The sequence below is a fragment of the Erpetoichthys calabaricus genome, chromosome 2 (assembly GCF_900747795.2).
Source record: "Erpetoichthys calabaricus chromosome 2, fErpCal1.3, whole genome shotgun sequence".
NCBI lineage: Eukaryota > Metazoa > Chordata > Cladistia > Polypteriformes > Polypteridae > Erpetoichthys > Erpetoichthys calabaricus.
In genome coordinates this window covers 348,830,276-348,846,064 of record NC_041395.2, presented here as the reverse complement: position 1 = coordinate 348,846,064, position 15,789 = coordinate 348,830,276, and the positions used below count along the sequence as shown (strand labels likewise).

Genomic DNA, 15,789 nt, shown 5'->3' with positions numbered 1-15,789 from the left:
TATCGGCGTTGGCGACGTGCGCTTTAGTGCGACACGTCCATTAGGAGCCGAAGTCGGGCGCGTTCTCGTTTCAGGTCACCTCTAAAGTAAACTTCAGCGCGGCTCAGATAAAGGGTCTCCATTGTCTGTAAATCCGTGGAATCTCTCTCGATTGTTCCTGGCACCACTTTTGTAAAGGGGGGAGCTCCATATCATCTTACCCCCCCCCCCCTTTCCCCGGAGGGACCGTCATGTGACCCGACAGCCAGCGGATTCAGGCGAGAGAGGGAAATGATGCAAAGCCAGCCAGGTCTTTAAAGCGCTCAATGAGAACCACATGCAGGATGACGGAGGCTGGGCTGTGACTAAGCCTGCCTGGCTGATTGAGAGGATCTGCGCTGAAAGAAGCCCTCCTGACATTTCCAAGGCACGGGCGTGTAGGGAGAGGAGCTGAGGAGGGGGGGAGAAAAACAAGGAAAAGCGAAAACAGAAAGAGCGGCGCCGTCCGGAAATCCTCGTGTTGAAGGCGAAAGTGGCGTTCGGTAACCGACAAAGAAGAAAAGACGAGCCATGTCCGGTGCGATTGTGCGGAGAAACTCCAGCAAGAAAATGCAGAATCTGCTAAGGTGAGACGGACGGGCGGCCACGGAGGGGCGGCAGGGTTGTGCGCTCGATGTCGCGCTTTCTCAGTTTGTTCGGCGATGTGGCCAAATGCGACAAGGCCACTCGGGCTCACCTGTAAAGGCGGAGAACGGGGGCGCTCCTGGAGACCACCACCCACCCCTCGCGCCGCATGGCATTGATTTCACGTGTGGGCACCGTGGGGAGGGTGGAGGGTCTTCCATACCTGAAGCCCGCACATGCGCGCGCACAGAATACAGAGATCTCCTAAAGGGAGCGGTGTGAAGTTTCCGTTAAAAAGGCGGTGGTCTAAAAGTCGGGGGGTCCGGAGCGGGCGTGAAAGCGTGAGAGTCTGCAGTTGGGCGTTAGGTCGCTAATCGGTAGGGCAGGCTGTGTGACGTAAAGGGTAAGGCTTTAAATCCCGTTAGGGTTAGGGTTTAAATCCCGTTACTGACACTGAGTAACCCTGAACAAGTCACTTCACCTGCCTGGCCTTAAAACGGGAAAAAGAAATGGCATCAATCTCAGATGTGTAAGTCGCCTTGGATTAAGGCATCTCCTTATTAATCGCTTATGGTCCTTTTCAGAGTTGGCGTTGCCTGCTTGTCCTTTTGAAAATGCGAAGCGCTGTGAGCTGACCTACCGAGTAGGGCGCTATATAAGACCGCTGTGACCCTTTGTGTGTCACCGCCTGCATTCTTCTGTGCCACTTTCAGTCTCGAACGGGGGCTTTTTTTTTCTCTCTCTCTCTCCACGGAAACGCGTTCTCCAGTCATTTCCTTTTGGGGGGTCTGGCGTTTCCTTCATTGAAGTGTCTCCGAGAAGAAGGAGCGCATTCCGCGAGCTCGTCCTGCTGCGACTGGCAGCCCGTCCAGGGCGGCTCTCTGCTCCGCACTTTGTGGCTGCCTTCGTCCTCGACCACAAGTAAGAGGAACATTCTGACGAGAAGAGACCACTGAGGCTAACGAACTTAACTCCTCCAAAATAACATCAAGTCGAGTTCTGATGGCCCCTAAAGTCCTTCTGTCCTCCACACTGCTCGGTCACTTCTTCCACGCGCCTGTTGTTCCTTCCTTGAAGAATGGAGGAGTAGAGAAGATGAATCTCAAATAAAGATAAACAGAAAGTGTGCAGTGTGGAGATCAGGGTTCACATCCCGGCTCCTCTCTCTGTGTGGAGTTTGCATGTTCTCCCCAAGTTCAGGTGGGCTTTGTCTCGCAGTTCAAAGAAAGGCACCTTAGATGGACTGGTACCATGTTAAACTGGCCCACGTGTGCGGGTGTGTATGTGTGTGTGTGTTCACCCTGTGATGGACTGGCATCCTGTCCAGGTGTTGCTCCTTCCCTGTGTCCTCTGCTTGCCAGATGAGCTCCAGCTGCCCTGCCACTCTGCTTTAGAAAATGGATGGATGGACAAGTAAAGCCATTCAAGAAGCTCCCTGCTGGGCACTCACTGGATTTTGTTTATTCGCAGTGTGTGAGTAAAATCTTGTCTGTCATATAGTGCCTTTCACTTGTATTGTTCCATTATACTGTATAGTGTGTCTCATAATAATAATAACATAGACAGTGAGGAGGGTGACCACCCACATATAGCACCCGCCTGGATGACGTCTTGTGCCAGTACATTCACCACACATTAGCGATGATGTGATCGGGGGTGGAGGGGGTGTTTGGTTTGGGCTGATTAGGGGGCCAGAATGAACACAGCTAAGCAATTTAGGCAGAACATCGGGGTACACCCTACTCCTTCAGAAAGGTACTCTGGGATCTTTAATGCCCACCGAGAGTCAGGACGTCAGTTTTACATCTCATCCTAGGGGCGCTGCCAGTTTTTATAGCCCAGTTTGAGCCATTGGGACCCACGCACAGACCACGGGGTGAGCGCCCCCTGCTGGTTTCTCCATCACCTCCTCCAGAAGCAATCCAAGCTTCTCGTGGATGGCCACCCATCCCAGTACTGGCCGGGCTCAAATATGCTTAGCCTCAGGCGGGTGACCTATTCTGAAGAGCAGGTGACATGGCTGTATAACGCTGCCATCATATAGCGCCTTTCACGCCCGTCTCTCTATCTTAAGTGCTGGTAAATGTTCTTAATTTTCGTTTTGACTTTTATGTGCCTGCCATTTTTCTTCATTTATGTAATGTGTAAAGTTAAAGGCTGAGGTGCCACGCAGTGCAGAGCGCCATCCCGTTTCTTCAGGGAATCTTCTGAGGACATGACGGTCCCAAAGTACGACACAACACAGATGTTTTTATTCCACATGTTTTATTTATAGTTGGTTTTCTGTTGCAGGAAAATTTGACAAAACTCTCAAGTAGGCTTGGCAAACTGCTAAAGAGCAGCGCAGCGTTCACGATAAACCTGTTTGGGGCTCCAAGTGACACCCGATGCCTCTTCGCTTTTTTCCTTTGTTTGCGCTAAGCTTTCAAATGACACGCCAGGGTAGCACGGCCCCCTGTTCCTAAATCTTCCAGATTAACCTCTGGCCCTCCGTTTAGTGTTACACTGGCAGCTTGGCGGAGCGTTTCTCGGTGGCAATTAGCGCGCATACCTGAGCGGGACGGGATACGCGCTCGGTGCTCGCTGCTCTTCACGTGCCGCTGCTCCCGCTTTTCTCTATCTTTTAATGTGGACGTGAGCGGCAGACCCTCAGGGGGGCACACAGTGGCACTCCTCCGGGCATTCGCTGACAGAAGTCAGGGTGACGGGCAGCAAACGGTGAAATGAATAAATGGACGAGTACGCAGTGGGCTGCTGCTGCTGCAGGATTATGACAGGAGACTTCCTGGGATGTTTGGAGAGCTGAAGGCATGCGATGATGCCACCACAGCCCGCCAGCTTGAAAGAAAGGGCCAGCGTGGGTGGTGCTGTGGGCTCGAAAAAGGCAGGCAATGTGGCGTCGAGGTTCAAACCCTGAAGTTGGGGGTTCGTATCCCACTGCTAACACCATGTGGCCACGAGCAAGTCACTTCACTTGCTCATAAAAGTGAAACCAGTCGTAAATGGAAAGGAAAGGAGTGCCAGGCGGGTACCAGTGCCATTAACCATGAGAAGACCATGCTTGGTTGTTTGCTTGCCGCCCCTCCATGACCTTCTGACTGCACCTTGTCATCTTCTGTACCCATGGATACATGGCGCTCATAAACTGGTTTAAAGTGTGCCACAGTCACAACGGCATAGAAGCTTTTAATTCATTATATAGTGCCTTTCATCTATCTATCTATCTATCTATCTATCTATCTATCTATCTATCTATCTATCTATCTATCTATCTATCTATCTATCTATCTCTCTATCTATCTATCTATCTTTCTATCTATCTATCTATCTATCTATCTATCTATCTATCTATCTATCTATCTATCTATCTATCTATCTATCTATCTATCTATCTATCTATCTATCTATCTATCTCATTGTGTGCTTCATATCTCTTCATATTGCTTGTGGTCACATGGTGTCAGTAGTGGGATTTGGACCCACGTCCTCATGTTTTTAGGATGTGGAGTCCTAATCACTACGGCACATGGCCTGTAGGTCCTGAACTTTGACCCAGCATGTCCGACTGGAATTCTGGGTAGCACAGTTTTAATCCAATTCAAAGCCAGGATTGTTCCTTAAAGTTTCTGGGCCGAGTGAGTGATGCCGCTGACACGTCCACATTTTCTCCGTTTAGTAATGTAAATCAGTGGACAGATGATCTTGAGTTGCTCGTATTGCAATGCCTGCATTATGCTTGGATGTATTTGACGTGTTTGTGTTTTTTGTGATTCCTAATACCAAACCAATCTTCTTGCAAGTGCAACTTTGTGGGTTTCCTTGGAACTCAGCTGTTTTTCCTTCTATCCCAGTTCAATTCCAGTTCCCATTTACAGTACAGAAGAGGCATAGGCTTTTCCAGTTCAGTTCATGAATGGCGCCCCCTTGTGAAGCAGCAGGAGCACATCGGCGTAGACGTTTATCGTTTTGTGTTTTTTTGTTTTTCTCAGTTCCCCTGATTTTGTATCCACACCTCAATCAGTTGATCAAGTTTTATTTCATATTGCGCCTTTACAGAGTGAACCTCTGAATGTGTGTGCCGTGTGGACCGCCGATTGCTGGTGGGCAGAGAGTTCCCGGTGCCCACTGAGGTGATGGCGATGTCACGTTTTTCTGTCTGCTCGACTCGCCTCCTGATTTTTATTTTACACTCCAGACTCCTGACTCGCTGATCCCACCATTAAAGCTGAAACCTCCAGTGATCATTTGGCGCCACTTCTTCACAGCTTTACGTTTGTCACTTTGATTTCAAGCCACCACTAGGGTCCTGTCTGTGGTCACGTCTTCATATGAGTGACTGGCAGAGCCACTTGAACTTGGTCAGGGCACACGGCTCAGCCATTGTGATTGTGACCCCCGTCTTCTTCTAATCCCACCCAGGCTGGTGATTTAAACCCAAGTGTCTAATAGACTTTACCTTCTAATGAGGGAGACAGGGTGTATACCTGAATGAAGTGTGCCACCTGCTGGTTTTCTGGGTTTATGATTTTACAAAGATGAGAGTGTTGCTCTAACGGTAATTTTGATACCCCATCCATCCATTTTTTAAGCAACTGTTGCCCATTATGAGGTCATTGAATGCCACTGTGGCAGCACCCATCACAAGACAGGAGCCAATCATGGACCGTGGCACCAGGCCAATTTAGGGTACACATACCCCACATACCTTTGAGGTGCCAGTCAATCCATATGAGATATTGAGAGTAATTAGGGCAGGAGTTGAACCCTGGACCATGTGGCTATGATGCAAGAGTGGCTCTCAATCAACTCTGTTCTGTTCCATTATGGGCAGCACTGATGGGCAGAGAGACAACATGTCTTCAGTATGGAGTGTGACGCTCCTCCCTTCGGGTGCTGCACTTTGTGCCCCAACTGTAGGACCTCAGAAGAATCTTAACAACAATGGGTCATTTAGCCCACCAAGCGCGCCAATCCTATTTGTTTAATTTTTCCAAAATAAAACCCCAAGACATGCAGGTTAGGCTGATCAGTGACTTGAAATTGGCACCTATGTGAGTGTGAGTGGGTGGCAGAGTGGACTGGCACCTCCTCCTGGGCTCTTCAGCCATAGTGGGCCAGGGCTGCCAGGACTCCTGCAACCCTGCGTTGGTTGAAATGGTTTGAGATTAGAATGGGATGACATAGGATTATAATATAATATAATATAATATAATATAATATAATATAATATAATATAATATAATATAATATAATATAATATCCATCCACCCATTTTCCAACCCGCTGAATCCGAACACAGGGTCACGGGGGTCTGCTGGAGCCAATCCCAGCCAACACAGGGCACAAGGCAGGGAACCAATCCTGGGCAGGGTGCCAACCCACCGCAGATATAATATAATATAATATAATATAATATAATATAATATAATATAATATAATATAATATAATATAATATAATATTCATCAGAAAGCTTATCCAGAGTAGGGTCAATGGGAAGCTGGAGACTATCCCAGCAAGCACTGGGCACAAGGCAGGAACAATCCTTGGACAGGGTGCCAGTCTAACACACACAGCATCGCCAGTCTACTTAACCTGCCCATCTGTGAACTGTGGGAGGAAACTGGAGCACCGGGAGAAAACCCAGAGGGATACGAGGAGAACATGCAGAGTCCAAACAGAGAGCAACTGGGATGCTAACTCCAGCCCTCTTTATTGTGACAGCAGGGTGCCTATTCTATTCTAGGCAGCATGGTGGCTCAGTGGTCGCCCTGCTGCCACACAGTAAGTAGACCAGAGTTTGCATGTTCTCCTCGTGTTCTCCGGGTGCTCCAGTTTCCTCCCATTGTCCAAAGACAGGCAGGTTAGGTGGATGGAGATGCTGAACCGGCCCAAGTGTGTGTGTGTGTGTGGTGTGTGTTTGTTCACCCTGTGATGGACAGGTGTCCTGTCCAGGTGTTGTTCCTCTGTTGCTCCCAGTACTTACTGGGATAGCTCCAGCCTCCCATGACCCTGCTCAAGATTAAGTGGTCTTAGAAAATGTTGTAATATGCTAACCTACTTCAGGCTAATCAGCGTGGTGGTGGGGCAACATTGGGCACCAGTAAGGAAAACACTTTTAGACCAGGACTCCAAAACAGCCAAACACACACACACACACACACACACACAAGTCCTCACCTTAACACTTCAATGGAGTGAATTTAAAATCACCAGTTACAGTATATACTAATGTGCCGTAAAGACAGATGATATGTGAGAGACGGGGGGGCAGACATTCAGCGTTCAGACGACTCTGATGTCAGGTGTCCATTAAAGAGCTCGGTGATTCTCCTGCAGCCAAAGTCATCGTCTCCTTCGCCAGATGTCCTTCAACGTCTGTGCCACCGTCCCAGGCATCTCTCATCTGCCTCATCCAAGGCCTGCACATTCACACCACCGGCTTGAGCTGCCACCTCACTAGAGGATCCAAGGCAGGAGCGTCTGTGTCACTCTTCACACCTCTGGTTCAAAGAGCGCCCTCTCCTGGCTCCATGGGCTTCTTCAAAGGCTTCTTTAACTTGTGCAGGTGGCTCCGCCCCTTCTAGCAGTCCATGAACATCTGAGCAGCACGTCTCTGTCAGGGCCAGTCCAGGAGCATAGCACATATATTATATTATATGATCTATCTATTATCCAACCCGCTATATTCTAACTACAGGGTCACGAGGGTCTGCTGGAGCCAATCCCAGCCAACACAGGGCGCAAGGCAGGAAACAAACCCCGGGCAGGATGCCAACCCACCGCAGGACACACACACACACCAAACACACACTAGGGACAATTTAGAATCACCAATGCACCTAACCTGCATGTCTTTAGATGGTGGGAGGAAATCCACGCAGACACAGGGAGAACATGCAAACTCCACACAGGGAGGACCCGGGAAGCAAACACCCAGGTCTCCTAACTGCGAGGCAGCATTGCTACCCACTGCGCCACCATGCCATCCATATTATATTATATTATATTATATTATATTATATTATATTATATTATATTATATTATATTACTGTGGTGGGTTGGCGCCCTGCCCAGGATTGGTTCCTGCCTTGCGCCCTGTGTTGGCTGGGATTGGCTCCAGCAGACCCCCGTGACCCTGTGTTTGGATTCAGCGGGTTGGATATTGGATATATATATATATATTATATTATATTATATTATATTATATTATATTATATTATATTATATTATATTATATTATATTATATTATATTATATTATAATAATGTAATGTAGTGCCTCTTGTGTGTTCTTTGGTGATTTCTTGGCTCCTCATTTGTCTCATTGCCATCCTTTCCAGGGTTGGTTCCTGCTTGGCACCTCATGCCGCTGGGCGAGACCCCGACTCCCTTCGTCTTTTAAGTAGATCATGTGATGGACAGATGTTGTCAGGTCTGGCGTGCCTGCTTTTTCTCTTTGTTTATTCACATCAGCCATTGAAAATGGGATGCCAATGTGTGGCGTTGCTGCCCCTCAGTCCCTGTCCCTGTCCCGAAGTCTGCAGGGTCATCCTGTGTCCACGTGTGGCCCTCCACGTCTCACCAGGGGCATCTTAACAGCATTTTAGGGCCCCAGGCAAAGCAGTGCACTAGGACCCCCTACAACATTCAGAGATTAGCAAGGGGCACCTGTGCTCGTGGGGGCATCTGCCCAGCATGCCCATGCGTTAAGAGAGCCCTGCGTCTCACAGTCGTCACAGGACAGGCTAACTCAGCGGTTCTCAAACTGAAGTAACAAAAAAGGGAACGCGAATGTTGCCATATGTGGCGTAATTTTGCTATTTATAGGGAAATTTTAAACTTGTAGCGGTGTATCGACAGCAAAAATATAGGAATAAATTTTATTAGGGTTTCAAAAAAACGTTAGGGGGGCGCAATTAAAACTGTTATGAAGACTCGGGTCGCAAATACTTAAAGGTTGAGAAACGCTTGGTTACTGGGTGGGCTTGTGTAATCTGGGCAGGCGTTGTCACCAACAGACTCTCATCCCACCCAGGGTGTGTTCTGGCCAGGAAGGCTCTGATTCTCCTCAGGTATGTGATGGAGCAGCAGGATGGATGGAGTCCAGTGTAAAGTCTTTTCATTTGGTGTCATCACAGAGCACACACCAACATAAACCCAATAAAATGTCCTGTGAAGGCTCCGCGTGTCACTTTGGTAGCAGAGGATCATTCAGATCTCACGTCTTCCCCTTTTAATGTCACCTTCTTTCATTAACGATGACTTCAAATTTGTGTTAAATGGCGTCCCGACGCTCCTTTTCCTTTCGGTTTTCCGCATCTCTCAACCCGCGATGTCCGTCTATGGCAGTGAGGTGTAGTGGTTAAGGCTTTAGACCTGAAACCTTGAGGTTGTGGGTTGAAATCCCACTACTGACACCAGTGTGTAACCCTGAGCAGGTCACGTCACCTGCCTGAGCTCCAATTGGGAATAACAAAAGATCTTGTAAGTCACCTTGGATAAAGGCGCCTGCCCAAATAAGCGGTAGTGATGATGGCCCTGCTCGAGGCTGGCAGTGTGACCTCATCCAAGCCTTAAAGACATCCCGTCAGCCGAGGGACCAGATGTTCCCTATAAAGGCCTCTCCCAAAGACACCTGGTGCAGGTACTCGGATTCCCGGCAGACGCGTCACGTGAGATGTGTGAAGTGGTGACTCTGCGGTGACATGCCTTTTTCTCGATGGCAGGCTCCCAGCTTTTCGGGATCATTACAACTCCATCATCAGGGAGAATTTATTTGCTCATAAACAGCGAAGATAATTGCGGGCTTTGGGGTTACCGTGGCAACGGCAGCTGTTTACCTGTGTTTTCCGCCATCCAGGTGCCTGCCGTTCCCCGGTGGTTGAAGTTCAGGTCCGACTTTCTTTTCTGTTTGTTCCCATTTCATAACAGGACATTAGCTGTCTGCCTGTTCTGTTGTCCCCTTGTCATTCACATCTCCAGTTCCCAGGAGTCTCGGCCAACGATGAGCTCAGCGTGTAGCCGCTGGCACAATGGGACTCGTTGTCCTGCTTTTGAGCCTGCGCGCCAGGTGCCTCCTTGGCATCTGATTGTACAGGTGAGGCTTGGCACTCCTGACGGGGGGCTTAGCTGGGTGTCCATGTAGAGATGGGACGCGAGGACAAGCTTAAAATTAAGGTGCCAAAGTGGCTCTTCAGGGCAGTGCCAGAGGAGAACCATCCACATGAAGGCACCAGAAAGAAAAACAACATTTATAGCAGGTCCCATAAAAGTGAAATTTCAAAGGGTCCCTGATGTTTTAAGGACCCTCACTGTGGGCTCAGTTCAGGCTAACTCTTGGTTTGTGGTGTCCTGATAGGTCACTCGCCGGACATTCTGGAACCTTCTCAAAGTCTTCACAGCCACGAGGGACCCCACCTCCCAGTAAAGAGCCTTTACAGGACCAGGGGTGGGCATTGGGATGTATAGGGGGGGCAACTCAATGGCAAAATAATGGCAGAGTGCTAAGTCAGTGCAAGTGTAAGTGAGCATCCATCGAATCACGCCGACTACGCTATGCAAGCAGGAATAGTAATTTGTTGGGATGTGCGTTGCTGCAAATTTGACTTGATCTTTGAGTCTGAATTCTTTGTTCATTTACTTTCCCAATAAGTCGATCAATATTCTGTAAATGTTCTGTTGAACATCTGGCATATGAAAATGTCACTCACCTGTCCCAATACGACCTTAATACTCTTAGTGGGGGCACAAATGGTGGCCGGGAGCAGGAATGACAGATAAAATTTGGGAAGCCAGCCAGGTTGTCCCATTTAATTCACCCGAAAAAGTCCAACAAAAGAAATCCCTCCTGGCGCTACGTTGGCGAGATACAAACACAAAGAGATTGGCAGGAATAAGGGGCCCCCGCCTGGTGGTAAAAGACGACCCCCTTCTGGGCAGTCAGGTTTCTTCAAGTGGCTGAGCCAGAAGGGGCGGGGCTAAGTGCCCTCACTGGGCGGGTTCTCAGAGCTGCGGGGAGAGAAGAAGAAAAGAATGAGAGCGACGGCGCCCCCTTCAGTCCCGGCGGGTGATTACACACCTGGAATGAGCCTGTTTATGAGATGAGCGTGCGTGACGAGAATTATGAAATATCAACCAATTAACTCAACAGAAAAATCTCAAGTTAAGTAGTGAAACTTCAACTAGTTAAATAAAGAGTCTGACTTGCTCAATGGGATGTCACCGCCCTGAGGGTCTCGGATAACCCCCTATTACCCCCTGGCACCTTGGGGAATTCTTAACGTTTCATCTCAATAAAGCGTTCCTGCCGTCGATGCCGAATACCAGCCTCTAAACTTATTGGTTATCGCGTGAAGGCGGCCATATTGAACCGTTATGCTTTCAGGCCGGCCCCTCGACATCTGCTGGTTTACGATTCGCGGATCTGCCTATTCGTGGGTTTGTTATCTTGTGAGTTTTATTGTGGATAAGCACAGACGAAGCCTTAGCAGTGCTGCTTAAATGGACTGCAAATCCCAGCAGCCCTTGGAGTGCCGTGTCATTGGGCGGCTTCAACGGTTGAGAGGAGGGCTGCTGGGTGATTCAAGACGAGGGGCTTGAATCGAGGGGCTTGAAACGTTTCAACGTTTCACTGCGCAGACAGATCCCAGTTTTCCAGATTTCTCTGGATTTCTGTCCTGGTCCTGTGATTTCAGCTGGGTGGGTAAAAGTCTTCATATGAGGAGAGCCACCAACTTACTTCCACAAATCTTCACTTACACGGTGGGACAAAACGTGACGTAACTTTCAGACGGCTGTTCCTTTCACCATCATTGAGTCTGTGATAGTGGACTGCGCCATCGGTGTTTCTCGTTTTACGCCGAGTGTTTGATTGGATTTCTTGTGTATCTGTAATAGTAATCATTGTTATCATTTACTAATTTAAATATTCACACACATTTATTATAATAACTTGAGTTTTGTGAAGCCCTCTGTCGGGGGGACGACGTGCGTCTTTGTCTCGGCAGCCCTCCTCACACACGTGATTTGTTTACTCAGTGATTGTTGCATCTTATTTAGTGTAATAAACTTGGGACATACAGGAATCATAGGGCCAAAACGTACCGTATTAGCAGATGTCTGCAGTTACGGGGGTCCCTAATCCCCACAAATGTCCCGGGTTCACTGTATTATTACCACCTTGTGTGACTGCCAGGTGTTGGGTGGGTCAGACTTGCTGACTGCAGTTGATGATCCTGTCGCCGGATGTTAATTTCCACGACTAAACATCGTTAGGCACATCGACCTGAGCGACTGTCCAGGACAACTGGACATGCCCCTTTGTGCGACACCCAATAGCGTGCTGCCTGACAGAGCCGGTGTTGTACGAAGGGTTAACACGTAGAGCGAGCTCAGCCCCTTCTGTCAGAGGAGCTCCAAAGCTCCCATTTTTCTTATTCCTCATCGCTGCCTAATGTCCACTGTACCCCCAGATGACGGCTCATTGGTGGTCAGCTCTCACGCACACCAACTGTGACTGAAGGTGACATCAAACTGGTCCGAGGGGTGAGTGGTGGGCTGGACACGGCAGGTGGGCCTTCACAGGACCACGCACCACCACTGCCTCTGACTGGCTACAACTCAAAGTCACTGGAAATGTCCAGTAAGGTGACGTGGCCTTACAAACTGGCACCCATGGTGACCATAAGCCCCCCTAATCCAGGTGGTTATTTACACCACAGGGTGCACTAACTCATGAAGAGGTAGCATTTTATATAGTGCCATTCACAGTAACTGGACCTTCTGTAGTGTACTGGCAGTCAAGGTCACAAACAGGGGGGTCTCCTGCAGCACCTAATCTTCCTGCCAGTGGGAAGACGGGTGACAACATAAAGCCTGCGGGTAAGGCCAGGTCGCATTTGATGACTTTGAGTCCTAACTAAGATTATGTAAATGAAGGCGAGTTGGAGGCACTGGGCGATGTGCTTTTGTGAAGGCGGTCGTGTAGTCTGACATCCACAATATGTCACTTCAACTTGCATGCCACTCTCCAAAAACTGGTTTGCTTTTGTCTTTAGTTACAATGTAAAGTTCTGTCCCACTGCGATGCCGGCGTTCAGTGAAGACGTGTAGACGTTCGGCATACGTGCGCCCCAAAGACGAAACCAGGCGAACGAACAGACCCAGGACGGGACGACAAATCCTCGCGGTTTGATTAACTGCGATCGCCCCCTTGTCGGCATCTTGGGCGGCCTTATAACTCGGCAGTCACGTGGGGCACGCGTGCCTGCTGGACACTGCCGTTAGTGCGCATGTCTTCAGGTGATCAGCTGCTGTTCGTCTGATATAGCGTCTTTCACACACGCAAGAGGTTTCGCTAATGCTAAACTACACACTTACTTACTGATGGCCCGCTGCCCCCCAAATGACTGTCACTTGTGGGCATAAACCTGCGCGCGACCTCTGAGTCGTGGTGCGACATTCAACTGAGCCTTCGGTACGACGAACGACGCTGACCTGATCTGCTCCCGCTTCCTGTCACAACCCCTCCTTCAGTTTCTGACTCGGCAGGAACTGAAACGAGCCGCGACCCCGCGAGCTCTGCATCGGAAACTTTCTTTCTTTCTTTCTTTCTTTCTTTCTTTCTTTCTTTCTTTCTTTCTTTCTTTCTTTCTTTCTTTCTTTCTTTCTTTCTTTCTTTCTTTCTTTCTTTCTTTCTTCATGGCCGCACTCCCCTTCCCCCGCTTATCAGTAGGCAACTTGTGACCTGGCCGCGGTCATCTGTGAGCTCGGCTCAGGTATTTTAATTGCAGCTCCGGGCGCGTCTGGGGGTGGGTGTGTGGTGGGGGTCGTGTCTGGCGATGTGGATGCGCACGTGACGAATTAGCGGACAGGGCATATTTCTTTCTCATTGATCAACATTTTCTTTTCATTTTTTAAAAGTGTGGTAAAAAGATGCACAAACATGACGTTTACAGGGGGTCCCGCCAACAAAACAGACACTCCAAGACAAATTTTAACGCATTGGTAGATGGCCGCAATTTGCTTTCCCCTTATTTGAAATTTGCTTATTGCGCAAACGTGGAATTCTGATTTGGGGAAACCGTAACCTGCGTGCAATCAATCCGGGTGCCCCGCTCTTTCCCAACCTCCTGTAGATTTGCTTGGTGAGGAATGCTTTACTCGCCCCTGTCGCCACATGACGCTGCTTTATTTGAAACGTTTCCGGCGGGTGACCTTTTATTGTTACATTTCATTGTTTGGTTGATGTGTGGGTATTAAAAAGAAAGAAAGAAAGAAAGACTGCGGTGGGTTGGCACCCTGCTCGGGATTGGTTCCTGCCTTGCGCCCTGTGTTGGCTGGGATTGGCTCCAGCAGACCCCCGTGACCCTGTGCTCGGATTCAGCGGGTTGGAAAATGGATGGATGGAATGAAAGAAAGAAAGAATTCAGAGGGTCCTTATTAAGCAGACGAGGTGAACTCCTGCTCGATTTAGCGTCTTGACTACAGCCGGTCATAATCGGAGGAAAGACTGGAATTAGGATTGAGTCACGAGAGTCGCCAAATGTGACCGGTTAAAGATCGCGGAGATATTAACGAACAGGCGCCGACACCGAACGTCTTGTTAGTACTGATCTGTGCTCTTGATTTTCTGACATTTCATTTATATAACAATACAATACAAGAATGAGAGTAAACACAATTAGCACAGTGGGCATTTTAAATCCACGCCTCCGTAACGGACACCCGTGTTCGTCTACTTGACAATCAGATATCAAATTGTGCAAATACCGTTCGTCATTTAATAAAATGGGGTTCATGTCTCAAATACTACTAAGGTGTTAGTGAGGGTCGTGGACTACAACGTCCGTTAAATGTCGTGTCCGCTTTCACCGTGTGGTTTAGTTAAACAACGGCGAATGCCTTTAAAAGTGCCAAGGGGTCGCACGCGCATGCGTGACATTATCTATCTATCTATCTATCTATCTATCTATCTATCTATCTATCTATCTATCTATCTATCTATCTATCTATCTATCTATCTATCTATCTATCTATCTTCATTAATCAATTTGATGATCCATTAGATGTGAACGCGTATCCACTCTATTTAAACTTCTTATTTCTTTTAATTCATTTATTTGCATTAAGAAGGACCTCTGGGTAACCAGCAAGCAGTTTAATGCCAGGGCTGCTGAATCAGGACCCCCAGTGTGTGTGTTTTCCCAACCACCACCGTGAGACCCTCCCTTCTAATGAGTTACCTTCCAGCCCTCAATGTCACTCGTTCCAAGCGCGTTTTCGAGTGATGGTGATGGGCGTTTCAATGCACTCTAGACTGGCTTTGTGTGCCCACCATGTGAGGTTACCCACTCTTGGTAACAAAGAAGGAAAGCAAGAGAGGCAGGCGTAAGGCAGACAGTTAGACAGACAGAACTTTATTTGTGGGTTGGCGACCCATCTTTCTTTTTATCAAATCACCCCCCCCCCCCCCCTATTTAGTTCACTTTAGGGTCACTGAGCCCAAACCCGATGCTGGCAGTGCCAACCAAACAAACCACCTTCAGCTTGACAGTCCATAGAGTTTCTGTTTTCTTAATTCTTATCTTCAGATCACTCACTTTGTGAAGTTCATCTTTTATTATAAGGAGTTCTTTGATCTATTTATACATGCCAGTACACTGAGGGGCGCTATATAACATAACGACTAACTAAGATTTCCGGTGCCATCTCTCTTTTGACAGTCAACCCCTTATTTATATATTTTTTTGTATTATTATTTTGTCTCAGTCCAGGAGTTCTTTCTCTAAGCTCGGCCCACCGGTCACAGACCCGAGACCACCAGGTTGTAATGATGCTGTCTGATGTCTGTGAGTCAATGACAGGCTGGCTCCACCCCAAACAGACCACTCAGTCCACTTTGTAAAATGTTTTCATCCAAAGCAACATACAAATCACAGTGACTGTAGCCCCCATAACAGACTTTTCTTTAGTAATCAATGCACATTACATATAGCGTCTTTCAGGTTATGGGTGGCAGTGAGTGGCACTTCAAGACTTCAGACAGCCCAGATGTTGAGCCTCTTTCAGGAGTGTTCATCGTCAGTTTCGGATTTTGACAGGAAGCCAGTGCCACGTTGCCAGCTGAGGGTGCCAGATGTGTCATGGCTACTGCAGCGCCATCTACTGGGTACACAGAAACTAA

At 48.4% G+C, this 15,789-nt stretch overlaps 1 protein-coding gene across 4 annotated transcripts in view; it reads left to right on the top strand.

The window, feature by feature from the left end:
* Positions 1-15,789, top strand: part of lsp1a (lymphocyte specific protein 1 a) — a 99,385-nt gene that overhangs the window by 32,651 nt on the left and 50,945 nt on the right. Inside the window, exon 1 of one of the 4 annotated variants that reach the window (XM_028796133.2) lies at positions 272-605. The exons of the other annotated variants lie outside the window; for them this stretch is intronic. Within the exon in view, the coding sequence (XP_028651966.2) occupies positions 550-605 (56 nt within the window). The 5' untranslated portion in view covers positions 272-549. Of the gene's footprint in view, positions 1-271; positions 606-15,789 lie in introns of those variants that run through there. 4 annotated transcript variants of the gene reach the window in all.